Here is a 27,426-nt window from a genome sequence, read left to right on the forward strand (position 1 = left end):
GGGGCCCCCACTACAGAAAGGATGTGAACAAATTGGAGAGTCCAGTGGAGGGCAATGAAAATTATCAGGGGGCTGGGGCACATGACTTAAAAGGCGAGGCTGAGGGAACTGGGCTTGTTTAGTCTGCAGAAGAGAAGAGTGAGGGGGGATTTGATAGCAGCCTTCAACTACCTGAAGGGGGGTTCCAAAGAGAATGGAGCTCGGCTGTTCTCAGTGGTGGCAGATGACAGAACAAGGAGAAATGGTCTCAAGTTGCAGTGGGGAAGGTCTAGGTTGGATATTAGGAAACACAGTTTCCCTAGGAGGGTGGTGAAGCACTGGAATGGGTTACCTAGGGAGGTGGTGGAATCTCCTTCCTTAGAAGTTTTTAAGGCCTGGTTTGACAAAGCCCTGGCTGGGATGATATAGTTGGTGTTAGTCCTGCTTTGAGCAGGGGATTGGACTAGATGACCTCCTGAGGTCCCTTCCAACCCTGAGATTCTATGATTCTATGTCTGATCCAGCAACATGATGAGCACCATCAATAAGCTGTTTCTGTGTCACTGAATTCATTGGCGAATCCCCACTGACTCCAGTGAGAATAGGATTTCAGTCCATAAGTCAGCAAGGGCTGCAGGTGCTAAGAGTCAAATTCTGAGAGGTTTAAGCACCTTCAGATCCCATGCATTTCAATCGGAGAAGAACATCTCATGGAGCTGCCTCCCCTCTTAATTGTCTATAGCTGCTTCACCCTGAAGACCACCAAAAAGGTTCCACAGCCCCCTATGCTCTGTGGACACTGAGAAACACTGAATTCCACCATAGTCTGTGTGACGTTGCACTCCACATGATTTTATGAAAATATGTGAATATCATGTAACTGGAATATGCTTCATGCAAAAGGTCTCTTGTAAGGTACCATTACAAATCTTATAATATACTGAATGTGGTCATCCTATTTATCATTCTTGTATCTGAAACTAGGAATATAGACTATAACTCTGAGGTCCTATTGTAGTTATGTAAAGTGTGGGCCATTAATGGTGGTTTAGAATCTTGATGGCTGCCATCAACTAGGACAATTGATTGTAGGTGGCTGTGTTTACTTGCGAGCCTTCCTGTGAGTCAAGCTGGGATGAATGAAGGCTTGGGGTCTCACAGGACATGTGACCATGTCACCTGGTACTGGAATCCATCTTTAACCTGGTGATTTTCCATTTAGAAGGAGGGGTGGGGACCCAAAAAGACAAAAGATTCCCATCTTCTGCCAAAGGTATATAAGGGGGTGGAAGAGAACAAAAGAGGCTGCAGTCATGAGAAATCCCCTAGCTGCCACCTGAGTTGGAACAAGGACTGTACCAGGGGAAAGGATTGGGCCAAGACTAGAAAGGAGTCTAGTCTGTGAAAGAAGCTTACTGAAAAATCTCTGAGGGTGAGATTTACCTGCATTCAGTTTCTTACTTTCTTAGGCTTAGACTTGCATGTTTTTGTTTTATTTTGCTTGGTAATTTACTTTTTTCCATCTGTTATTACTTGAAACCACTTAAATCCTACTTTTTGTACTTAATAAAATCACTTCTGCTTATTAATTGCCCAGAGAAATAATTCATTCCTGGGGGAGCAAACAGCTGTGCATATCTCTCTATCAGTGTTATAGAGGGCGGACAATTTATGAGTTTACCCTGTATAAGCTTTATAAAGAGTAAAAGAGATTTATTTGGGGTTTGAATCCCATTGGGAACAGGGTGTCTGGGTACTAGAGACAGGAGCACTTCTTAAGCTGTTTTCAGTTAAGTCTGCAGCTTTTGGGGGACGTGGTTCAGAGCTGGGTCTGTGTTTGCAGCAGGCTAGCGTGTCTAGCTCAACAAGACAGGGTACTGATGTCCCAAGCTGGCAGGAAAAACGGGCTCAGAGGTAGTCTCAGCACATCAGGTGGCAGTCCCAAAGGGGTCTCTGTGACCCAACCCATCACAGTCTGCTTGCAAGATACATCACACTTATAGGGTATATATACACATCGGAGACTTGTGCAGTTAACCTACATTGTCACCTGTGACATTGCATCCACACTGATATTTTTAGATATCAATCCCAAGCTGAGTGTGTGAATCATAGAATCATAGAATCTCAGGGTTGGAAGGGACCTCAGGAGGTCATCTAGTCCAACCCCCTGCTCAAAGCAGGACTAATGTCCACCTGAGCTGAGAATTATGCCACCCAGCTGCTGTGTACATGTACACTAGCCACCTGAATCAGTGATTGTTTTAGATCTCATTAACTAACAGGGCCAGGCGGGTTAGCTCTTGGCTGAATGACTGCTAGGGGGAGCTCTACCCTAAGAGTCAGTGCTGATCCCAGTACCTCAGGGATCTTGGATATTTCCATCCCCATGCTCATCAACAAGGTAAACAGATTGACTACCGCTACCACGGTCAATAAGAAACCAAGCTGCCAGACTCACCACAACTGGATGGCGTCCTCCAGTCATCGACAGAGACCCCATGCCTCCGGCAGGCATTTGCATAGGCCTCCAGCGCCTCACACAGAATGCTCTTGTCCCCCTCATTCAGACACATGTCATAGATGCAGCTGTCAAAGAAGTCATCAGCGCTCACCCTGGAGTGACACTCTCTGAAGGGCCCTCCCGGTGCTTTACTGATCACCCCACAGTGACTGTCATCCCCATACAGAGCTCTCTTGCTCTCATCACACACTGGGCAAGTCTCTTGGCAATAATCCCAGCAAAAGGGGTCCCGGTCTTGGACTTTCCAACTGGCAGCCCAGTCCATGATGGAGGAGATGCTGGTGCCTTTGGATGACATCATGTCATCATCTGGATTCTGGTTGAAGTTCCCACATAGGCCGCATGTGGCCCCATAATAGCTGCTGGGGAGGGTGATCGCTACGTGCCAATTTTTGTCATATGTGATCTGGAGGCCGAAGTCCGTCTGCAGGACGGTGGTGAGAGCTTTCTGGTACAGTTTGATTTTACCGTCTTTCAGCGTCACTGGGAGACTGGTGATCACACTGTTCAGCTAGAGACAGAGAAGAGAGGGGAGGTATGATAGGTGTTATTGCTCTTTCATCCTCACTTGTTCTTACTGCAGCTGTAACCTTGCCACTCATTTCGGCTGTAAATCATTGTCACTTTAACCAGCGGCATGTGAAAGAATCACTGAAATCAATGCAACTTTCCCTGAATAAACACAATATCTATCTATCTAGCTGGCTATCTAGCTATCTATCACAATCATGTTAAACACACAAGACCAGTTGCATTTATGTACTTGTATTGCCCATATGATATATTCAGCTCATGTCGCATGTATCTAGGATTTCATTTGTGTGAGAGATACTACACTCCTTGTTGTTTTTGTGGATACAGACTAACACGGCTACCCGCTGATACTTGACAAAAAATACTATTTGTTATAAGTAGAAAAGGCGCAGAACCCCGAGCTGGGAAACTCACCCGGACTTTGCCAACTTCCCTCTTGTAGATGGAGATGTTGTACCCGTAGACATAGATATTGGTCACCTGCCAAAAGGAGATTTCCTGGTTCCCCCTGTTGTCGTTCTTCTCATTAATGGTGAAGGGCTCCAGGGTAGGGTCGCTGCCACAGTACTTAGCGATGGTGTACTTGCAAATGCCCTGCAAGTCAAACTTCAGGCCATCAAAAGTTTGGTACTGTGCATCCCCTGAGCCCAGACAGATTCCAGTGTAGGCAGGAACACATGACTCTTGGCCATCTTCAATTTTGCATGTCTCCTTGATCTGGCATTTCAGGGTTTTGCAGGGATCTGAAAGGAGAAAATCCAGTCATATCAACAGGGCAGGGAACTCAAGTCCAGAGTCTAGGCTGGGAGATCCAGCCCTGTCATGGGCACAGAGTTCATGCAGAGCCAGCTGATCTAGCCAGAGGACACTGAGGCCTGGTCTACACTACGATTTTAGGTCGAATTTAGCAGCCTTACCTCGATTTAAGCATGGACCCGCCCACATGACGAAGCCCTTTCTTTCGACTTAAAGGGCTCTTTAAATCGATTTGTTTACTCCACCTCTGACGAGGGGATTAGCACTGAAATTGGCTTTGCTGGGTTGAATTTGGGGTAGTGTGGATGCAATTCGACAGTATTGGCCTCCGGGAGCTATCCCAGAGTGCTCCATTGTGACCGCTCTGGACAGCGCTCTCAACTCAGATGCACTGGCCAGGTAGACAGGAAAAGGCCCGCGAACTTTTGAATCTCATTTCCTGTTTGGCCAGCGTGGCAAGGTGCAGGTGAGTGCAGATCTCATCAGCACAGGTAACCAAGATGGAGTCCCAGGATCGCAAAAGAGCTCCAGCATGGACTGAACGGGAGGTACGGGATCTGCTTGCCATATGGGGAGACGAATCAGTGCTAGCTAAACTCCGTTGCAGTAAACGAAATGCCAAAACATTATCAAAAGTCTCAAAGGGCATGAAGGACAGAGGCCATAACAGGAACGTACAGCAGTGCTGCGCGAAAATTAAAGAGCTAAGGCAAGCCTACCACAAAACCAGAGAGGCAAACGGATGGTCCGGGGCAGAGCCACAGACATGCCGCTTCTACCATGCCGTGCTAGGGGGTGCAGCCACCACTACCCCAACCCTGTGCTTTGACTCCGTCAATGGAGAATCACACAACAAGAAAGCGGGGTTTGGGGACGAGGAAGATGATGACGAAGAGATTGAAGATAGCTCACAGCAAGGAAGCAGAGAAACCGGTTTTCCCAACAGCCAAGATATGTTTCTCACCCTGGATCTGGAGCCAGTAACCCCCGAACCCACCCAAGGCATGCTCACGGACCCTGTAGGCGGAGAAGGGACCTCTGGTGAGTGTACCTTTGTAAATATTACACATGGTTTAAAGGCAAGCGTGTTTAATGATTAATCTGCCTTGGCATTCACGGCCAGACAGCTACTGCAAAAGTCTGTTAACTTGTATGGGGATGGAGCGGAAATCCCAGTGTTTGCTGGCATTCAGACAACATCCATTCCTTATCTCTCTCTGTGTTATCCTCAGGAGAGTGATATCATTCATGGTCACCTGGTTGAAATAGGGTGCTTTTATTAAGGGGACATTCAGAGGTGCCCGTTCCTGCTGGGCTGTTTGCCTGTGGCTGAACAGAAATGTTCCCCACTGTTAGCCATGCGGTGGGGGGAGGGGTGAAGTGATCATCCCAGAGAATAGCGTGGTGGTGGTGGGGTTATTTGGGTTTGTGCTGCACGCTAACCCGCAAACCACAGCCCCTCCTTTTAAATTGCAAACCCATTTTAAATGGCCAACCCAACGACCGCTTGGTATGGGAAATGAGGGTGCTGCTGTTTGAAACCATTCTCACATGTTATGAAAGTTAAAGAAGCCAAAAGACTGTGGCTTACCATGGCTACCTGCAAGCTGAATTCTGTTGCCTGGCACTGTGTGAGTGATCTCTCACACCACACTGGCAGGCCCTCAATATAAGAGGCAAAATGCTACCTTGTAACGAAAGCACATGTGCTGTGTAATGTGAACAGCAAGGTTTAACGGGAAAGAGTGATCCTATTGTTCTCTAAAATGTGTCTTTTTCACCACCAATCTCCCTTTTCCTCCACCAACTGCAAATGTTTCTCCTTCGCAGAGGCTAGCGAAGAGTAGAAGGCGAAAAAAACGCACTCAGGATGAGATGTTCTCAGAGCTACTGCTGTCCTCCCACACTGACCGCATGGAGGCAGATGATGTCAAAGTGCAGGAAAGCACAACAGGAATGCGAGGAGAGGTGGTGGGCTGAAGAGGATAGCTTGCTGACAGAAGGCAAGAGTTGATGCTCCGACTGCTGGAGCATCAAACTGATATGCTCCAGTGTATGGTTGAGCTGCAGGAGCACAGACCACTGGTGCTACAACACCTGTGTAACCAACCACCCTCCTCCCCAAGTTCCATAGCCTCCTCACCCAGACGCCCAAGAACATGGTGGGGGGGCCTCCGGCCACCCAGCCACTCCACCCCAGAGGATTGCCCAAGCAACAGAAGGCTGGCCTTCAATAAGTTTTAAAGTTTTAAATTGTGGTGTGGCCTTGTCCTTCCCTCCTCCCCCACCCCACCCTGCGCTTCCCTCTGTCCCCACCCCTCCCAGGCTACCTTGGCAGTTATCCCCCTATTTGTGTGATGAATTAATAAAGAATGCACGAATGTGAAGCAACAATGACTTTAGTGCCTCTGCAAGCGGTGATCGAAGGGGGGAGGGGAGGGTGTTTAGCTTACAGGGAAGTAGAGTGAACCAAAGGGGGGCAGGGGCATTCATCACGGAGAAACAAACAGAACGTTCACACCGTAACCTGGCCAGTCATGAAACTGGTTTTCAAAGCTTCTCTGTTGCGCACCACGCCCTCCTGTACTCTTCTAACTGCCCTGGTGTCTGGCTGCACGTAATCAGTGGCCAGGCGATTTGCCTCAACCTCCCACCCTGCCATAAACATTTCCCCCGTACTCTCACAGATATTGTGGAGCGCACAGCAAGCAGTAATAACAAGGGGAATATTGAGTATCAGAGGGGTAGCCGTGTTAGTCTGGATCTGTAAAAGCAGCAAAGAATCCTGTGGCACCTTATAGACTAACAGACGTTTTGCAGCATGAGCTTTCGTGGGTGAATACCCACTTCTTCAGATGCAAGTGGTGGAAATTTCCAGGGGCAGGTTTATATATGCAAGCAAGAAGCAAGCTAGAGATAACGAGGTCAGTTCAATCAGGGAGGATGAGGCCCTGTTCTAGCAGTTGAGTGAAAACCAAGAGAGGAGAAACTGGTTCTGTAGTTGGCAAGCCATTCACAGTCTTTGTTTAATCCTGAGCTGATGGTGTCAAATTTGCAGATGAACTGGAGCTCAGCAGTTTCTCTTTGAAGTCTGGTCCTGAAGTTTTTTTGCTGCAGGACAGCCACCTTAAGGTCTGCTATTGTGTGGCCAGGGAGGTTGAAGTGTTCTCCTACAGGTTTTTGTATATTGCCATTCCTAATATCTGATTTGTGTCCATTTATCCTTTTTCTTAGAGACTGTCCAGTTTGGCCGATGTACATAGCAGAGGGGCATTGCTGGCATATGATGGCATATATTACATTGGTGGACGTGCAGGTGAATGAACCGGTGATGGTGTGGCTGATCTGGTTAGGTCCTGTGATGGTGTCGCTGGTGTAGATATGTGGGCAGAGTTGGCATCGAGGTTTGTTGCATGGATTGGTTCCTGAGCTAGAGTTACTATGGTGCAGGGTGCAGTTACTGGTGAGAATATGCTTCAGGTTGGCAGGTTGTCTGTGGGCGAGGAGACACACCCACAGACAGGTCGCCCACAGACAACCTGCCAACCTGAAGCATATTCTCACCAGTAACTGCACCCTGCACCATAGTAACTCTAGCTCAGGAACCAATCCATGCAACAAACCTCGATGCCAACTCGATGAACTGACCTAGCTTGCTTCTTGCTTGCATATATAAACCTGCCCCTGGAAATTTCCACCACTTGCATCTGAAGAAGTGGGTATTCACCCACGAAAGCTCATGCTGCAAAACGTCTGTTAGTCTATAAGGTGCCACAGGATTCTTTGCTGCTTTTAAGGGGAATATTGGTTTCGCTGAGGTCTATCCGAGTCAGTAAATTGCGCCAGCGAGCTTTTAAATGTCCAAATGCACATTCTACCACCATTCTGCACTTGCTCAGCCTGTAGTTGAACAGCTCCTGACTACTGTCCAGGCTGCCTGTGTATGGCTTCGTGAGCTATGGCATTAAGGGGAAGGCTGGGTCCCCAAGGATAACTATAGGCATTTCAACATCCCCAATGGTTATTTTCTGGCCTGAGAAGAAAGTCTCTTCCTGCAGCTTTTGAAATAGACCAGAGTTCCTGAAGACGCGAACGTCATGTACCTTACCCGACCATCCCACGTTGATGTTGGTGAAATGTCCCTTGTGATCCACCAGTGCTTGCAGCACCATTGAAAAGTATCCCTTTCGGTTTATGTACTCACTGGCTTGGTGCTCCGATGCCAAGATAGGGATATGGGTTCCGTCTATCGCCCCACCACAGTTAGGGAATCCCATTGCAGCAAAGCCATTGACTATGACCTGCACATTTCCCAGAGTCACTACCCTTGATATCAGCAGATCTTTTATTGCGTGGGCTACTTGGATCACAGCAGCCCCCACAGAAGATTTGCCCACTCCAAATTGATGCCCAACTGACCGGTAGCTGTCTGGCGTTGCAAGCTTCCACAGGGCTATTGCCACTCGCTTCTCAACTGTGAGGGCTTGTAAGGGTCCGGTGTAGGGGCTCGGCTGTCTCAGGTGCGGCTGAGAGCCAGACCGCGTCACTACACGGCCTAAATCCACAAATCAGTCTCCGAAGGTCCACAGGCTCAGACCCTCAGGCAGGGGCTGAGCAACAATAAACAGAGTCAGTAGATTAGGCCCCAAGCCCTCAGTCAGGGCGGGGCAACCAACAGCAGTTCTAGCTCAGACCCTCAGGCAGGGGCTGAGCACAGAGTCAGTGGTTTAAGCCCGAAGCCCTCAGTCAGGGCGGGGCAGCAAAACAGCAGTTCTAGCTCAGACCCTCAGACAGGGGCTGAGCACACAGAGTCAGTAGTTTAAGGGGCTCAGCTCCTTAAGCAGGAGCTGAGCAAACAATAATAGTTCAGGGCTCAGATCTTTAAGCAGGAGCTGAGCAAACAATAATAGTCAGTAAGCCCAAGCCCTAGGTCAGGGCGGGACAACAACCAATAAGTCAAGGGGCTCTGGTCCTTGTCCCAGGAGCTGAGCAACAACACTAGTTCAGAGGCTCAGGTCCTTGTATCAGGAGCTGAGCAGCAATAATAGTTCAGGGCTCAGGTCCTTAAAGCAGGAGCTGAGCAGCAATAATAGTCAGTAAGCCCAAGCCCTAGGTCAGGGCGGGGCAACAACCAATAAGTCAAGGGGCTCAGGTCCTTGTCCCAGGAGCTGAGCAACAACACTAGTTCAGAGGCCCAGGTCCTTGTATCAGGAGCTGAGCAGCAATCAGGCAAGTGCAGGCTTCTGTGCCTGCGCGGTGGTGTGAGGGGGAGACTGCCACCCGTGAGTGGGGTGGCGGGGGAGGGGGGGGACACAGGCCCACCCACTCCACTGTGTCCCAGCCCGGGGCCCTAACAGCGGCAGTTAGTCTGCTGCTGTGTCGGTGGGGTCCTGACCGCAACACACCAACATTGGCTCGAAATCTGCAGTAGCCAGACTTGGGTCAGCTACCCCCGGGCCACTTCCCATCTCCTCCTCCATGGGTACCTGCTCCTCGCTGGTGTCTGCAGCGGGGTCCCATACCATGGGCTCTTCGTCGTGCTGAGGGCTGGCTAGGTCGGGCTGCTCCTCAGGACACAGGTCGGGGTTACGCTCGGGCCACTCCTCGGGATACCGGGCCCGGGGAAGGCTCGGCCAGTCCTCCTCGGGGTACCGTGCTCAGGGAAGGCTCGGCCAGTCCACTTCAGGATACCGTGCTCGGGGAAGGCTCGGCCAGCCTTCTTCAGGGTACCTGGCTTGGGGAAGGCTCGGTCCAGCAGGAGCTTGGTCAGGAGCGTCTGTCCTCTCCGGCCGCCGGGCTGCAACTGAGCGCTGGGCCGGGCCTCTTATACTTCCTGTCCCGCCCCTTGACTTCTGGGGGGCGGGGACAGGCGGCAGTGGCTCCGCCCACTGCGGCGGCTGTTCTGGCTCCTCCCTCTCAGGAGCGGCCGGGAGCCAGGCCGCCTCACTACAGGGCTGCTCTCATCTTGGTATTCTGGCGCTTCAGTGCAGGGGAAAGCAAGTCACACAGTTCCATGAAAGTGCCCTTATGCATGTGAATGTTTCACAGCCACTGGGAATTGTCCCAGACCTGCAACACTATGCGGTCCCACCAGTCTGTGCTTGTTTCCCAGGCCCAGAAAAGACGGTTACTCACCGTTGTAACTGTTATTCTTCGACATGTGTTGCTCATATCCATTCCATGTAGGTGTGCGCGCGCTGCGTGCACGTTCGTCGGAAGACTTTTACCCTAGCAACTCAGTGGGTCGGCTGGGCGCCCCCTGGAGTGGCGCCACTATGGCCACGGATATATACCCCAGCCGACCCGCCCACTCCTCAGTTCCATCTTGCCGGCTACTCCGACTGTGGGGAAGGAGGGTGGGTTTGGAATGGATATGAGCAACACATCTCGAAGAACAACAGTTACAACGGTGAGTAACCATCTTTTCTTCTTCGAGTGATTGCTCATATCCATTCCATGTAGGTGATTCCCAAGCCTTACCTAGGCGATGGGGTCGGAGTGAGACGTGGCGGAATGCAAAACTGCCGAGCCGAAGGCCGCATCGTCTCTAGACTGCTGCACCAGAGCGTAGTGCGAAGCAAACGTATGGACCGATGACCAGGTCGCTGCACGGCAGATCTTCTGAACCGGTACATGTGCCAGGAAGGCGGCTGAAGAAGCCTGAGCCCTCATAGAATGGGCAGTGAGGTGGGCCGCTGGGACATGGGCCAAGTCATAGCACGTGCAGATGCATGCTGTCAGCCACGAGGAGATCCTTTGAGTGGAGATGGGAAGGCCTTTCATGCGGTCCGCTATGGCCACGAAGAGCTGGGGGGACTTACGAAAGGGCCTTGTGCGATCAATATAAAATGCAAGCGCCCTGCGGACATCCAGAGTGTGTAATCGCTGCTCCCGTGGAGATGAATGAGGTTTGGGAAAGAAGACCAGTAGGAAGATGTCCTGACCGGTGTGGAAGGCCGAGACCACCTTAGGGAGAAAAGCGGGATGTGGCCGCAATTGAACTTTGTCCTTGTGAAAGACAGTGTAAGGAGGGTCTACAGTGAGAGCTCGGAGCTCGGAGACCCTCCTAGCCGAAGTAATGGCCACCAGAAAAACTGTCTTCCATGACAGGTACAGGAGAGATCTGGTTGCCAGCAGCTCAAAGGGCGGACCCATGAGCCTGTTGAGTACTAGGTTCAGGTCCCAGGTAGGGGCGGGGTGATGGATCTGAGGGAGAGACGTTCCAGCCCTTTACGGAACCTAGCGACCACCGGGTGAGAAAACACCGAGTGTCCACCTTCGCCAGGATGGAAAGCGGATATGGCCGCTAAGTGGACCTTCAGGGAAGATATGGCCAGGTCCTGCTGTTTAAGGTGCCATAGGTAGTCCAGGACAACTGGCACAGGGACCTCCGTGGGCGCAAGAGCCCGTGACACACACCAGACCGAGAAACGTTTCCACTTGGCCAAGTATGCGGACCGAGTGGAAGGTTTCCTGCTGCTGAGCAGGATGTGTTGCACAGGGGCGGAGCAGCAAAACTCTGAGGCGTCTAGCCACGCAGGAGCCACGCCGTGAGGTGGAGAGCCGGGAGGTCCGGATGGCGGAGACTGCCGTGCTCTTGAGTTATAAGGTCCGGGCAGAGGGGGAGGGTGATCAGCGGGGACACAGAGAGGCTGAGCAGCATGGTGTACCAGGGTTGCCTGGGCCATGCCGGAGCAATCAGGATCAGATGAGCCCTGTCCTGACGGAGCTTCAGCAGAACCTTGTGGACTAGTGGGAACAGGGGAAACGCATAAGACAGTTGGTGCGTCCATTGAATGAGAAATGCGTCTGAGATCGACCCTGGTGAGTGGCCCCGGAATGAGCAGAACGTTTGGCACTTCCTGTTCACACGCGTCGCGAAGAGGTCCACCTGGGGAAAGCCCCACTTGCGGAAAATGGCATGGATAATATCTGGTCTTATGGACCACTCGTGGCACAGGAAGGATCTGCTCAACCGATCCATGAGAGTGTTCCGAACTCCCAGGAGAAAGGATGCCACCAGGTCGATCGTATGTGCTATGCAGAAGTCCCATAACTCTATGGCTTCTCGGCAAAGGGGGGAAGAGCAGGCACCGCCCTGTTTGTTTATGTAGTACATGGCCGTTGTGTTGTCCGTGAAGACGGAGACAAAACGGCCGGACAGAAGCCTGAGGAACGCCTGGCATGCTAGGCGGACCGCTCTGAGTTCCCGCACGTTTATGTGGAGGGAGAGCTCCTGTGATGACCACAGGCCCTGGGTGCGCAGGTGGCCTAGGTGGGCTCCCCAGCCAAGGGAAGACGCGTCTGTCGTCAGAGACAGCGTGGGCTGGGGCGGATGAAAGGGCAACCCTGCACACACCACGGAGGGGTTCAGCCACCAATCGAGGGAGTGAAGCGCATTCGGCGGCATGGTGACCAAGGAGTCTATTGAGTCTCTGGCCGGACGGTACACCGAGTGAAGCCACGTCTGAAAGGGGCGGAGCCGGAGCCTGGCATACTTGGTGACGTACGTACACGCCGCCATATGGCCCAGCAGAGTGAGGCAAGTGCAGACCGAGGTTGTGGGGAAGGCCTGAAGGCTGTGGATGATGGTTGCCAGCGCCAGGAACCTCGGCTGAGGAAGACAGGCCTTGGCCAGGGTGGAATCCAAGGTCGCTCCTATAAAGTCCAGCCTCTGAGCGGGAACCAGGGTGGATTTGTCTATGTTGAGCATCAGGCCGAGGCTCATGAACAGGTCCCTTGCCACACGGACATGCTCCCTGACTTGTTCCCGGGAGGCCCCCTTCAGGAGCCAGTCGTCCAGGTAGGGGAACACGTGGAGCCCTTGGCGACGGAGGTGGGCGGCTACCACTGCCATGCACTTCGTGAATACTCGAGGTGCTGTGGAGAGGCCAAAGGGAAGGACCGCGAACTGGAAATGGCGATGGCCCACCACAAAGCGGAGGTATTGTCTGTGCGGAGGAAATATGGCTATGTGAAAGTAAGCGTCTTTCATGTCAAGGGCAGCACACCAGTCCCCGGGGTCCAAGGAAGGGATAATGGTCCCTAGGGAGACCATCCGGAACTTTAACTTTATTAGGAATTTGTTGAGGCTGTGTAGGTCCAGGATCGGCCTGAGACCTCCTTTTGACTTCGGAATCAGGAAGTAACGGGAGTAAAATCCCCTTCCCCAATCCTTCTTTGGTACCTCCTCTACTGCTCCGATGCTGAGGAGCACCTGTACCTCTTGTAAGAGGAATTGCTCGTGAGAGGGGTCCCTGAAGAGGGACTGGGAGGGAGGACGGTAAGGCGGGGTCGAAGCAAACTGGAGGTGGTATCCGTGCTTCACAATGTGCAGGACCCAGACATCTGAGGTCAGGAGGGACCACGCAGGGAAAAAATAAGAGAGGCGGTTGGAGAAAGGGGGGAAAGGATCCTGAACTGAGATTGGTATGCTGTCCCCGGGCATGCCTTCAAAAGGACGGCTTTGGGTCCGGCTGCAGTTTAGAGTAGCTTCCCATGTGGGAGGAAGCCGACGGATGCCTGGAAGGCCATGGCGGAGCAGATAGGCCTTGAGCCGACGTCCCCACCGACCTGGTGCTCTTCCGCACCGGGGAGCGGTGCCGCGAAGGACTTCGGTGCTGGGAGTGAGACCGGGACCTACGACCAGCCCGGTGCCGGGAGATCGACCTGGACCTGGAGTAACGGCGTCGGGAGCGGCTCCTGGTGGATCAGTGTCCCAACCGGTGCCTGGACCTCGAGCGGTGCCGGGAGTAATACGACGGCGACCGGGATCAAGAGCGGCGTCGCGAGTCTGATCGGCGCTGTGCCGAGGAGCGGTACCGGGACTGCAAGCAGCGTGAAGAACGCGAACGGTGCCGGGACCTGGAACGTCGATGGGACTGCGATCTGGAGCGGTGCCGGTCGGGAGCGCTGGTGGAAGCAGGATGGATCAACGCTGGCTTTCCAATGGATTGGATGACCCGCACCGGCGGTGCCGAGGGTAGCGGCGGTGCCGCATCCGACAGCGCGATCAGGTCCTTTGCTACCTCGCAGACCTCCGGTGTGGATGGCACAATCAGCTCGACCACGGCGGGTGCTGGGGAGACAGGAGCCGGACTTGACGGGCCTTGGCAAACCGGAGTCGACGGCAACGGCTTAGCAGGCAGCGCAGTGGCGACGGGCACCGGGCGGTGGGGCGGAGCCGTGCCCTCATGCCGTACCGCGGGCGGTGCCGGGATGGCAGGGGTCTTAGATTTCTTCGCTCGAGGAGAGAGCGAGCGCCTCTGGCTTGACTTAGGCGCCGATGACGTTCGGTGCAGAGACGGAGCGGGCGCCCTGGTGCTGCCCGGTGCCGACGAGGAACTCCTCCAATAAGTGCGACTCCCCGAGGCACTTTAAACAGGAGTCATGCGGATCCCCTGTAGGCATCGGGCGATGGCAAGCCGAGCACGGCTTGAATCCTGGGGAACCGGGCATGAGCGCCGGTCCCGGTGCGGGGAGGGCTGAAGCCCCTAACCCGACTAAACTTACTGATACTCTAATCTAACAACTAAGAAATAACTATGCTAATAACTTTAAACTAATTTGAGAACTATATACACAGAAGCTATGAGAATACTAGGGAGGTGAAGGTCAGCTAAGCTGCACTCCACTGTTCCAACGACCGACACGGGCGGTAAGAAGGAACTGAGGAGTGGGCAGGTCGGCTGGGGTATATATCCGCGGCCATAGTGGCGCCACTCCAGGGGATGCCCAGCTGACCCACTGAGTTGCTAGGGTAAAAGTCTTCCGACGAACGTGCACGTGGCGCGCGCACACCTACATGGAATAGATATGAGCAATCACTCGAAGAAGAAGCAGCGTTCCACAGCATGAACCTGCCCCATTAACACCATGATGTGCACACTGTCGGGGCCCATACTTTGCGACAAGAGAAAGTTACTCACCTTGCAGTAACTGAGGTTCTTCGAGATGTGTGTCCCTGTGGGTGCTCCACTCTAGGTGACGATGCGTCCCGGCGCTGTCGATCGGACATCTTCAGTAGCAGTGCCTGGTTGGGGCGCACACACCCAGATGGTATCTCCCATCTAGTTGGAATCTTCCTGAGTGCGTGCACCCCACACCCTCCTCAGTTCCTTCTCTACTGTGGAGAGTCAGACCAGTACTCCAAAGTAGAGGGGAGGAGGGCGAGGAGTGGATCACCCACAGGGACACACATCTCGAAGAACCTCAGTTACTGCAAGGTGAGTAACTTTCTCTTCTTCTTCGAGTGCTGTCCCTGTGGGTGCTCCACTATAGGTGAATGTGTAGCAGTACCCACAATGGTTGGTGGGACTTTGGAGATGTGGCAGGGAGTACTGAAAATAGTAAAGTATGGCCTACTATTGTGTCTGCCGTGGTGTCTTGCATGAGAGCATAGTGTTTTGCAAACGTGTGTTCAGATGACCATGTAGCCGCTTTGCAGATATCAGGAATGGGAACGTTGTGTAGGAAGGCAATGGATGCCGACATGGCTCTAGTGGAATGAGTACTAATGTCGTCGGGCAGTTGAAGATTCTTCGCACGGTAACAGGATCTGATGCAATCAGAGATCCACTTGGATAGACGTTGTTTAGAGATAGCCGTGCCTTTCGATCTTTCGGCAATGGAAACAAAGAGTCATGGAGACTTGCAAAATGGTTTAGTCCTGTCTAAATAAAAGGCAATTGCTCACCTGACGTTGAGAGTATGCAGGGTTGCGTCTTGCGGAGTTTTGTGAAGTTTGGGATAGAAAGTAGGTAAATATATAGGTTGGTTGAGGTGGAAGGTCGACACCACCTTAGGAAGAAATTTAGGATGTGGTCTCAAAGGGTACGTTTATACTTACCGCGCGGGTCGACGCGGCGAGTTCGACTTCTCGGAGTTCGAACTATCGCGTCTGATCTAGACGCGATAGTTCGAACTCCGGAAGTGCCGCGGTCGACTCCGGTACTCCACCGCGGCAGGAGGAGTTGGCGGAGTCGACCTTGGAGCCGCGGAGTTCGCTTCCGCGGCGTCTGGACGGGTAAGTCATTCGAACTAGGGTAGTTCGAATTCAGCTACGTTATTCGCGTAGCTGAATTCGCGTACCCTAGTTCGACCCCGGGGCTGTGTGTAGACCAGGGCAAAGTGATTTTATCTTTGCAGAAGATTGTGTAGGGAGGGTGGGCCATCAGGGCACTCATTTCACCAACTCTCTTTGCTGAGGTTATGACAACTAGGAAAGCCACCTTCATGGACATATGGAGAGGAGAGGAGGTAGCCAAGGGCTCAAATGGAGGTTTCATGAGAGCATGAAGAACGAGGTTAAGATTCCATGTAGCCACTGTTGGATGAATTTCAGGGTAGAGATTTTGCAGGCTGGTGAGAAAGCGTTTAATGGTGGGGTGTGTAAAGAGTGAGCACCCATCCAATAGGTCATGGTAGCTGGTAAGCGCCGCCAGGTGCACTTTGATGGAGCTGAGTGAAAGTCCGTCCTGTTTTAGTTTCAGGAGGTAGTCTAGAATGTTAGGGACGGTCACGTTATTGGGTGCTAAATGCTTATGTGAGCACCAAAGAGCGAAACGCTTCCACTTCTGCTGGTAGGTTTAACGAGTGGAGTCTTTCCTACTGTGCAAGAGGACATACTGGACTTGCTCAGAACAGGCTAGTTCATGGGTTTGGAACCATGAAGGAACCAGGCTGTGAGGTGGAGCTTTTGCAGCTGGGGGTGAAGAACTCGTCCATTGTCCTGGTAAAGGAGGTCTGGCCTGTTGGGGAGAGGCCATAGGTGACGGGAGGACATGCGAAGAAGGTAGGGATACCATGTCTGTTTCGGCCAAGCCGGGGCAATAAGGATGACCTGGCCTTGTCATCCGCGATCTTCCAAAGAACCCTGTGTAGCAGAGGGATAGGTGGGAAGGCGTACAGGAGGTAGTTGTTCCATGGGATGAGGAATGCATCCCCTAGGGATGCAGTCCCAAGTCCTGCCCTGGAGAAAAACAGGGGGCATTTTCCGTTTTGGGTTTTGGCAAAGAGATCTATTGACGGGGTGCCCCAGTAGGAGAAAAGCTGTTGGAGCACTGCGGGGTGCAGCTCCCATTCGTGTTCTGTCGAGAAGTGCCTGCTGAGTGTGTCGGCAGTAGTGTTGTGGCAGCCTGGTAGGTAGGAAGCGATGATCTATATTCGATGTCGTATACACCAATTCCATAGTCGAATGGCTTCCATGCAAAGGGAATGTGGTTGGGCTCCCCCTTGTCTGTTTATGTAATACATACATGCTATGTTGTCTGTTAAGAACCGCAGATATTTGTTCTTTATGAGGGGAAGAAAGTGAAGGCATGCTCTCCTCACTGCTCTGAGCTCTAAGAGATTTATGTGTAGATGCGTCTCTGATGCGGACCACCGGCCTTGTGCCCTGTGTTCCCCTAGATGCGCTCCCCAACCGATCAGGGAAGCATCCGTGGTGAGCATGAGCATTGGGGATCGTTGCTAGAAGGGAACCCCTGCGCAGAGGTTTTCTGGACTTGTCCACCATTGTAGGGAAGTTATAACATTGGGAGGAGGAGTTAGCAGCATCCCTAAGGGATGTCTGCTGGGTTTGAAACTGGAGTTGAGCCAGCCCTGGAGGCATATCATATATAGCCTGGCCTGTTGAACCACGAAGGTGGTGGCTGCCATGTGACCAAGGAGCTCTAGGCAGTTTCTTGCTTGCGTCCTGGGACGAATAGAAAGCGTGCGTATGAGCTGCGTGATAGCAAGGAATCTGTTGTATGGGAGCAAGGCCCTGCTCTGGGTTGAGTCGAGATGAGCTCCGATGAACTCGATCTGTTGCGTAGGTGTCAGGGTGGATTTTTGGATGTTTATTTGGAGGCCTAGGCTGTGAAAGAGGGAGATGGTGAAACGCGTGGCTTGAAGTGTCTCACCATAGAAGTCGCCCTTGATGATGCAATCGTCCAGGTAGGGGAACAGTGTGACCCCATGTTTGCGGAGGTGAGCCACAACCACGGCTAGAGTCTTGGAAAAAACTCTTGAAGCTGTGGAGTGTCCGAAAGGAAGAACTCTGTATTGAAAATGGTCATGACCGATTGTGAATCGTAGGAAGCGTCTGTGAGCTGGATGAATTGATATATGGAAGTAAGCATCTTGTAGGTAGAGGGCTGTGAACCAGTCCCCTTGATCCAGTGCAGGTATCATTGTGCCCAGTGTGACCATCTTGAATCTTTGTGTCCTCACGAATTTATTCAGTCGGCGTAGGTCTAGTATAGGCCTCCATCCTCCGGTCTTTTTCTGCGTTAGAAAGTAATGGGAGTAGAAACCTGTCCCTTGGTGTTGCGTCGGCACAGGTTCCACTGCGCCTAGTTGCGGAAGATGTGCCACTTCTGTGCGAAGTAATTGCTCATGAGAAGGGTCCCTGAAGAGGGACGGGGAAGGGGGAAGGTAGGATATAAAAGGGATGGAGTAACCGGCCTGAACTATTTCGAGGACCCAGCGGTCCTGTGTAATACGCTGCCAGGCATGTTGGAAATTCTGGAGGCGGTGGCCAAATGGGCAAGTAAGCGGTGGAATCAAGGGATGGTCGTGCAGACCCTCGACCAACGTTTCAAAACTGTTGTTTATTGCCCGGTGGACAGAAGGTGGTGGCTTGATTTTGATTTTGTCTGCGTTTGGGGGTTCTAGTACGATTCCTAGTTGTGTCGTATGGTCTGGGTTGAGGGCGATAGTACTGATGTGGGCGTGGTCTTTGGTAGGGTTGGTATCGTTGTCTCCTGGGAAGAGATGGGTGAATGCCCAGGGTGCGCAGTGTCGCTCTCGAATCTTTCATGGTGTGGAGGAGTTAATCATTTTTTTTTGGAAAAGAGTTTGTCCTTATCAAAGGGGAGATCCTCCACTTTGGTCTGGAGTTCTTTAGGAATGCCTGACGCAGAGAGCCATGAGGATCTACGCATAACCACAGCAGTTACAATGGTACGGGCTGCTGTGACCGCCGTGTCTAAAGATGCCTGTAGGGCCGTTCTGGAAATCAGTTGTCCCTCAGTCAAGATTGATTTGAAGTCGGCTCTTCTGTCCTCTGGAATGTAGGAGGCAAATTCGAAAAGAATTATTGTAATTATCAAAATCATAACTGGCGAGGAGAGCAGAATAGTTTGCAATCCTGAATTGTAGTGTAGATGATTTATAAACCTTGAGGCACAGTACATCAAGGCGTCTAAGGTCCTTGTCTTGCGGGGTGGGTCGATATTGTGACTGTTTGGTCCTCTGTGCAACTGCATCCATGACAAGAGAGTTCGGTGGTGGATGAGAAAATAGGAAGTCTGCGTCCTTTGCAGGAACATAGTATTTATGTTCAGTCTTCTTGCAAGTTGGTACTAGAGACGCTGGGGTTTGCCAGAGAGTGTCAGCTGGCTCCATGAGTGCTTCGTTTATAGGGAGCGCGATTTTTGAGGGCGCAGACGATTGAAGGATTCTGAGGAGTTTGTGTTGCATCTCCTGAACCTCTTCTAAGGGGATATCCTGACTGAGTGCCACCCTCCTAAAAAGTTCTTGAAATTGTTTGCAGTCGTCCACGGTCTGTGGAGGTGAAGGGAGGAGGGCTTCATCCGAGGCTAGTGGAGAGTTAGGGTTAGGTGAGTCAGGATATGGTGCGTAGCTCCCAGTCTCAGGAGGAGGCTCAGGCACCCTAGAAGTGGATGGAGTAGGAGTTTGAGGCACAGACGGAGGATGATTGGTAGGAGGATGTTGCCACGGGTACCATTGAGGCCAAGGCATAAGGTAGGAGAACCCAGGTGCCGCCCACGGGGGAGCAAAGTAGGGAAACTGAGGATGCTGAGCTTGAGCCATGACCTGAGGTGGTAAAGGCGCCTGTGGAGGAGAAGCAGGAGGGGAGAACTCCGCTTGCTGCTGTAACTCAAGGTCACCGTCAGTAAAAGCCAGTTCAGGTGGAGAGAGTGGCGGTTCAAGAAAAGAGTCCTCTGTATCTAGGAGCGGAGAGTGAGGCTCAGGTGGCACTAAAAGGTCACTGAGTGAGCAGCTGTTGCTCCTGCTCCCTAGGCTGAGCTGAGCCTGCTCTCTGCTCTAGCTCTTTACTAGGAGAGAGTGACAGAGAGTGTACTGTTGTATTGAGCTTAGAGGTGCCCTGCAGGGGGTCTGCTGCTGGTGCGCGGGTAGAAGAGTGGCTGGGTGCCGACACTGTTCTTAGTGCCGAGGCTGAGCGCGCTGTCGGCACCGCTGCTGTTTTCGCTGCTGAGGCAGAGCGTGCTGGCGGGACCGCGGCAGCTTTTGGCGCCGAAACTGATCGCGCTGTGGGTACCGTGGCCGTTTTCGTTGTTGGTGCTGAACGTGCTGCCGTCACCATGGCTGTTGTCGGTGCCGAGGAGGAACGCAGTGCCGGTGCTGAGGCCATTCGCAGTGCGGAGGAAGAGTGAGATGTCCACTCGGCGGTCGTTTGTGGTGCTGAGGGGACTGAATCAACAAGTAGCTTCCCGGAGCAGAAGGTCGGGTCCCTGCCTCTGTGCTCTGTCAGAGCCGTGGCTGAGGCGTTAGAACAGGCTGAGGCACCTGCCTTTGGTGCTGTCAGCACAGAGGGTAGGGATCTCGCGGGAGACCCCCTACCCTTGTTAGAGTCTCTTCTGTGAGACTGTTGCACTTCTTGCCTCCGCTCCAGGGAGGGTGAAGCAACGCTCCCCACCAGTTCCGATCTGGCTGGGGAGCGTGTGGGAGCGGGTTTAACCTTTCCCGTTTCTGACAGCGGCTGCAGGGATTTTTCCATCGTGATGATTTTGAGCCACAGATCCTTGTCATGACGAGCTCTTGACTTGAGACTCGCGCAATGGAGGCACTTGGCAGGGACGTGGGTGTCCCTGAGGCACTTCACACAGTGTGAGTGCCCATCTGACCATGGCATGAAGTCCTGACAGGAGATGCATCTTTTAAATCCTGAAGCTCCTGGCATTATGAATTAGAGATGGCCGAGGAGAGTGTCTCACCAGGAGACAAGCCTAAACTAAGTAACTAACTATACTAAAGGAAGGGAAACAACTGGGAAGTAATTACTAATTATTTCTATGTTTTTTGTTTCTATTTTCTATAGAGACCAGGGAAGAAAGGCAGCACTGCCCCGAGTCCCGTCTTCAGCCGAGGACGGTTGAGAAGGAACTAAGGAGGGTGTGGGGCGCACGCACTCAGGAAGATTCCAACTAGACGGGAGATACCATCTGGGTGCGTGCGCCCCAACCAGGCACTGCTACTGAAAAACTCCGATCGACAGTGCCGGGACACACCGTCACCTAGAGAGGAGCACCCACAGGGACAGCACCCGAAGAAGAAGTCTATGTCCATGTTTATGTCCTCATCACTCTCGTCACCGTGCTGCCATCGCTTCCTTGCCTGGTTTTGCTTTGGCAAGTTCTGGTTCTGCATATACTCCAGGATACTGAGCGTGGTGTTTACAGCGCTCATAATTGCCGCGGTGATCTGAGTGGGCTCCATGATCCCAGTGCTATAGTGTCTGGGCTGAAAAAAGGCGCGAAACGATTGTCTGCTCTGATGGAGGGAAGGGCGACTGATGACATGGCTTACAGGGAAGTACAGTCCACAAAGGGGGTGGCTTTGCATCAAGGAGAAACACAAACAACTGCCACACACAGAATGGCCCCCTCAAGGTTCAAACTCAAAACCCTGGGTTCAGCAGGCCGTTGATTTCACGGAGGGCAGGAGGAAGCAAATGAATACAAACCAAATCAGGTCTATTTCTTCTTTTGATCCACTCCATCTATCTTTTACTTCTTTAGGGTGGCAGCAGACGGTGCAGTTTGATTGCTAGCCATCGTCAGCTCCTGGGTGCATGGCAAAAGATACTGCATTATGACTGCTAGCCATTGTCATCTCCTGGGTGCTCGGTGGAAGGAGTCTGCCCAGGCTCCCCTGACTGACCTCACCGAGGTCGGTTAAAGAGCACCCAGGAATATGATGATGATGGCTACCAATCATAACACACTGTCTGCTGCCAAAGGCAAGGAGTTGCTGCTGTGTAGCAATGCAGTCCCATGTCTGCCAGCACCTAGGAGACTTACGGTGATGGTGAGCTGTGTGGGCTCCATGCTTGCCGTGGTATGGCGACTGCACAGGTAACCCAGGAAAAAAGGTGCGAAACGATTGTCTGCCATTGCTTTCATGGAGGGAGGGAGAGGGGGGCCTGATGACATTTACCCAGAACCACACATGACACTGTTTTTGCCTGATCAGGCATTGGGATCTCAACCTAGAACCCCAATGGGCAGCGGAGACTGCGGGAACTGTGGGATAGCTACTCACAGCTATCCACAGTACAACACTTCGGAAGTCGACGCTAGCCTCGGTACTGTGGATGCAGTCCGCCGACTTAATGCACTTAGAGCATTTTGTGTGGGGGGACACACAATCGACTGTATAAAAACGATTTCTAAAAAACCCACTTCTATAAATTCGACCTAATTTCATAGTGTAGACATACCCTGAGAAGTTGGGAAGCCCGACTTGGTTTGCTGGAAGCTATGGTTCCAATCTATCGAAACACTTAATCAAGTGAGTTCAGTTGAAATCAATGAGGCTCCACACATGCTTAAAGTTATGGATATGCACAAGTGCCTATGGCTCTGATCCAGCAAAGTGCTGAGCACCCTCAATAACACATTGCTATGGCACTGAAGTCATTAGCCATAGGTGCTGGAACTAGGAGTGCTGGGGGTGCTGCTGCACCTCCTGGCTTAAAGTGGATTTCAGTGCAGGTAACGTTTACAGTTTGGTTCAATGGCTCTCAGCATCCCCACTGTAAAAATTGTTCCAGCACCCTTGTCATTGGCTAATTCCCAGTGATTCCATTGGGAGAAGGAATTCAGTCCATAAATCAGTGAGAGCTGCAGGTGCTAATGGTCAAATGCTAAGAGGTGCTAAGCACCTGTGACTCCCATGGGAGGAAAATTCATCTCAGAGATTTCCCTCCCCACAGCTCAGTTCTTATGCTGCTTCTCTCTGAAGTCCACCAGCTCAGTTTACAAAGGCTAGTGTGTGTCCTCTCCACATCGAAGGAGGGGCAGACTGGGTAATGAACTTACACTGGTCAGGCTTCTGACCAAGCAAGATGGTACAGTTCTGGGATGCAAGTAGGGTGACCAGACAGCAAGTGTGAATAATCGGAACAGAGGGTGCGGGGGTCTATATAAGAAAAAGCCCCAAATATCGGGACTGTCCCTATCTGGTCACCCTAAGTGCAAGGCTGGGGAGCTGGGGGGATTTGGCTGGAGCCTCCCTATTGTTGGTTCATGAATGGCTAGGAGAAGCATTCATGTAACTTGGTTTGGCGTGTCCCTGCCTGTGGATGTCTGTGTAAGTGCAGTACCCACCAGAGGTTTGTAGGTTGCCAACAGCATCACAGTGAGAGGGATACCTCAGGTCGGACAGAGGGCTCAGCAGTTCCACAGTCCAGGTTTCACCCTGGGAACCTCTGTAACAATCAAACTTCTTGCTGAATTTCAAATTGGCTATCTCTGTCTATGATTAGCTAAGCAGGATCAGGCTGGTTAGTTAGCAGAAGGGTATTTCTTGAGGAAAAATAAGCTTAATAAATAATCTGTTTTAAACTGGTTTCTCCCATCCCGATCTCAGTTATTCCACCCATAGTAACCCCTTGGGGCATATTGCAATCAGTGACTCTCCTTCACCTTTGCTGATGCAGCCCATGATACCATCTCTGATCTGGCAAGTTTCTTCTCTGGTGCAGCTGTGGGCTTTGCAGGTCACCCCTCGGGCGGAAACGCAGGTGCAGCTCTGCTGGCATTCATTTGTCAGGACGGTCTCCCTGGGCTAAGGGGACGTTTGGAAAAGGGGAAATAACACAGTATAATGGAGAAAAGATTATTTATAATAATTTCTGGCAGTGCTAAATCCAGAGATGTGTGGTGATGTGTGTGAAAGTATCTGTTCTGTTATCATATTATTTGCTCTTAATGTTAAAGAGAAAGGCTGTCTCATGGGCTCAGCACTGGACCAAGGGCCAGAAATAACACCTAGGTTTTAACCTCCCATCTGCTCCTGACTCACTATGTGGCCATGAGCAAGTCACTGCCCAACTCTGTGTCTCAGTTTCCCTTCAATAGACAAAGGGAATTAAATAATCTTGCCTTTCTTGGCGCTTTGGGCATTGGGTACTAGCAGAGTAGAGATGCCAGTTGGATGGGCCAAAGCTCTGATCCACTAACTAACCCTATTCCTGGCTAGTGTAGGGATTAAGATGTGGATAGAGCAAAAATTAGATCAGACCCAGATCGCTTGGGGTGGTACCTTGTAGTATCTCCCATGCTTGAAGCATCCACAGCTCTCCAGAGTCACGCAGCCCTGGCCGTCGAAGAAGAAGCCCTCGTCACACTGGCAGCCTTCAGCACAGGTCTCTGGGCAGTCCATGATATCTCCAGTGCAGGTGGTGGTGCAGATGTTGGTACAGACCTCGTAGTGGCTGTTGGCTGGGCAGGTCAGAGCTTAATAAGAGAGAAAATTAATTTAGGGCAGGAAAGATCTCACACCATGAATGAGAGGTACAGAGACATGAAGGGGAGGAGAGCAGGGCTGGGAGGAGAGGACCAGGGCACTTATTTAAGGTTGGTTTCCATCCAGAAGAGTTTCTGAAGAAACCCAGAAGTTTGGAATGAGATGCTTTGAAACTATGACCCTCCCCAGTGCATCTCAGAGCTCCATCAGCATCACAGGACTTACAGCAGAAGGTGGTGTTCCTCCAGGGCTGGATGGGGGCCCCGGCCTCTTGGCAGGCTGTCACGTAGCTGTGGATGCTCTGGCACAGGACCTGGGAGTCCCCATTGCCCAGGCACAGATCATACAGGCAGTTGTTGAAATACACGTTGGGGCTGACCGTGCCGTGGCAGGTGGCAAAAGGGCCATCAGAGGCTGTGAGCAACCCGCAGTAGTTGTGCGCTTTGAAGACATCTTTCCTCTCCTCCTCGCAGACCGGACAGCTGTTCCCAGCACATCTGTCTGTACAGGAGGCTTCTGGGATCTGAACTTCCCAGGCAGACCCGAAGGATGCAGTGTCGGGGGCCACCCTGCCATCGGGGAGCAGGAACTCGTCATCTTGCTGCCCTTTGTAGTTCCCGCACAGGCCGCACATCCGGCCATGGTAGCTACCCGGGACTGTGACTCTGGCCTGGTAAACCAGGTCGTAGCTCACGGTGAGGCCAAAGTCAGCTTGCACCAGGACATTCACGCCGTGTTGATACGCCCAGAGCTGCCCATCGGCAACGATCACAGGCAGGTTGTGGGACACCCCATCCACCTGGGAGAGACAGAGCATCCTGTGTGAGCATTGGGTTATGGGCAGTGAGTTTTGAGATTTTGTTCTCACTGACACTAGCATAAATCCAGTATACTCCAGATCTCACTTTAGAATAACTCCAGATTTATGCCAGTGCCACTAAAATCAGAATCTGGTCCCAGGCCTGAAACAAATTAGGCAGTAAAAGCCCTAATCACATGATCACTCTGGCCCACATCTCTCTCTGCCCCTCACCTCACTCCTGATCCTTTGTCTTTCCTACTCCCCCCATCTCCTTACCCTGCTCGACAAAGCCCTGGCTGGGATGATTTAGTTGGTGTTGGTCCTGCTTTGAGCAAGGAGTTGTACTAGATACCTCCTGAGGTCTCTTCCAATCTTAAACCTCTATGAGTCTATGATTCTTTGCCTGCACCTGTTGGGAGCTGACTTCACCACATCTCAGCTGTTCGCCTCTGTCCTTATCTTCAAGGTGCTCAACGGCCTGTCCCCAGGGTATCTAAAAGTTCAGCTAATCTTCGGGGATGAAAAATGTGTGTATGAGCTGGGGGAAAGGACTCCAGGAACAGATGGTATTTGCATGAACACACCTAGGCCTAGGTATTCAGCCAAAGTGCTCAATTTTGGCCGGTGTTGGGTTACAAATCACTTGTACACTCTTTTCTTAGGGCTTGGCTACACTTACAAGTTGCAGCGCTGGTGGAGGCTTTCCAGCGCTGCAACAACACCCCGTCCACACTTGCAGGGCACAACCAGCGCTGCAACTCCCTGGTTGCAGCGCTGGCTGAAAACCCATCCCGGCAGGGGTATAAGGAGTGCAGCGCTGGTGATCCAGCGCTGCCCAGCAGGTGTGGACACTCACCAGCGCTTTACCTGTCCTCCAGGGAATAAGGAGGTATCCCAGAATTCCTGTTCAGCCACTCTGCACATCAGTTTGCACTCTACTGCTCTTGGCTCAGGTGACCCGCCCTGTAAATGCCCCGGGAAATTTAAAAATCTCCTTCCTGTTTGCTGCAGCCAGGTGTGGAGTGCAATCAGTTTTAATCAGTTACAGGTGACCATGCCTCCACGCGGCAAACGAGCCCCAGCATGGAGCACTGGTGAATTGCAGGACCTCATCAGTGTTTGGGGTGAGGCATCTGTTCAGGCACAGCTGCGCTCCGGCCGTAGGAATTACGATATCTTTGAGCAGATATCAAGGGCCATGCTGGATCGGGGCCATGATCGGGACGCAGTACAATGCAGGGTGAAAATTAAAGAGCTGCGGAGTGCCTATTACAAAGCCCGAGAGGGGAATCGACGATCCGGAGCTGCTCCCACGACCTGCCGTTTTTACAGGGAGATGGATGAGATACTTGGGGGTGACCCCACTGCCAATCCCAGGATAACGATGGACACTTCTGAGCAGGCTGGGGGACAGGAGGAGGAGGCGGAGGAGGCGGCGGAGGCGGAGGCGTGGGGGGGGGAGGAAACCGCGAGTGAAGCTCCTGGCATGGGGGAAGAAACCGCAGATTCCCTGGAGGCATGCAGCCAGGAGCTCTTCTCAAGCCAGGAGGAAAGCACCCAATCGCAGCAGCCAGCAGTTGCAGAAGGACAAGCAGAGGAGCGTGTTACCGGTAAGCGGCTTTTATTTTCTGGGTGAAATGTTTCTGGAGAGGAGGGGGGGTTATGGATGCATGCATGCCAGCCTCTAGATGTGGAATAGCCCGTTGATGTGGTCTATCACGTCGCGGTAATCTGCCTCAGTTATCTCAGCAAAAGCTTCATCCAGAGCGTGGGCAATATGCCTGCGCAGGTTTATAGGCAGAGCCACTGTGTCCCTTGTCCCAGTGACGGTGACGCGTCCGCGCCACTCTTCTGCCAGTGGTGGGGGGACCATTTCTGAACACAGGCAAGCCGCATAGGGTCCCGGGCGGAATCCACATTGCTCTAAAAGAGCCCCCCGCTGTTCCCTAGTGACTCGCAGTAGGGAAACATCTTCCAGGATTAAGTCCTGTGAAAAATGTTGGGAGACTCTTTAGTGAAGAGATAGGGAGATAAGATCACCCCTGCATCTGCATTTCACTCAACCCCTCTAGCACTCCAGATTACCCGAAGCAACCAGCTCCCCTCTTACACCCAAGCCCCACTTCTCTCCCATATAAGCACTGCTCACTCACCATGTCGTGGCTTCTGTAGTGTTATGCGTGTGGGTAAAAGAATGCTTAAATAAGAACTCACTCCCTCAGTGTAACAATTCATGTCTGGAGATAGTGGATACAATGCTGCCCGTGTTAAATGTTGTCATTTCTGTTTCTACAGTGACCTTGACTACTGGACTGCCCAGATGTTCAACATC

The 27,426-nt window shown here is 52.1% G+C and overlaps 1 protein-coding gene across 1 annotated transcript in view; it reads right to left on the minus strand.

The window, feature by feature from the left end:
* The window catches only part of LOC123351479 (IgGFc-binding protein-like), a 61,508-nt gene extending 36,399 nt beyond the window's left edge, over positions 1–25,109 (minus strand). The window contains exons 1-5 of the mRNA XM_044990865.1: positions 24,518–25,109; positions 24,089–24,282; positions 23,470–23,611; positions 3,452–3,780; positions 2,441–3,014 (exon numbers count right to left, since the gene is read on the minus strand). Of these exons, the coding sequence (XP_044846800.1) occupies positions 2,441–3,014; positions 3,452–3,780; positions 23,470–23,611; positions 24,089–24,282; positions 24,518–25,109 (1,831 nt within the window). The remainder of the gene's footprint in view (positions 1–2,440; positions 3,015–3,451; positions 3,781–23,469; positions 23,612–24,088; positions 24,283–24,517) is intronic.
* Positions 25,110–27,426: the final 2,317 nt, after the last annotated feature.

This window comes from Mauremys mutica, chromosome 17, assembly GCF_020497125.1.
Source record: "Mauremys mutica isolate MM-2020 ecotype Southern chromosome 17, ASM2049712v1, whole genome shotgun sequence".
NCBI classification, from domain to species: Eukaryota; Metazoa; Chordata; order Testudines; family Geoemydidae; genus Mauremys; species Mauremys mutica.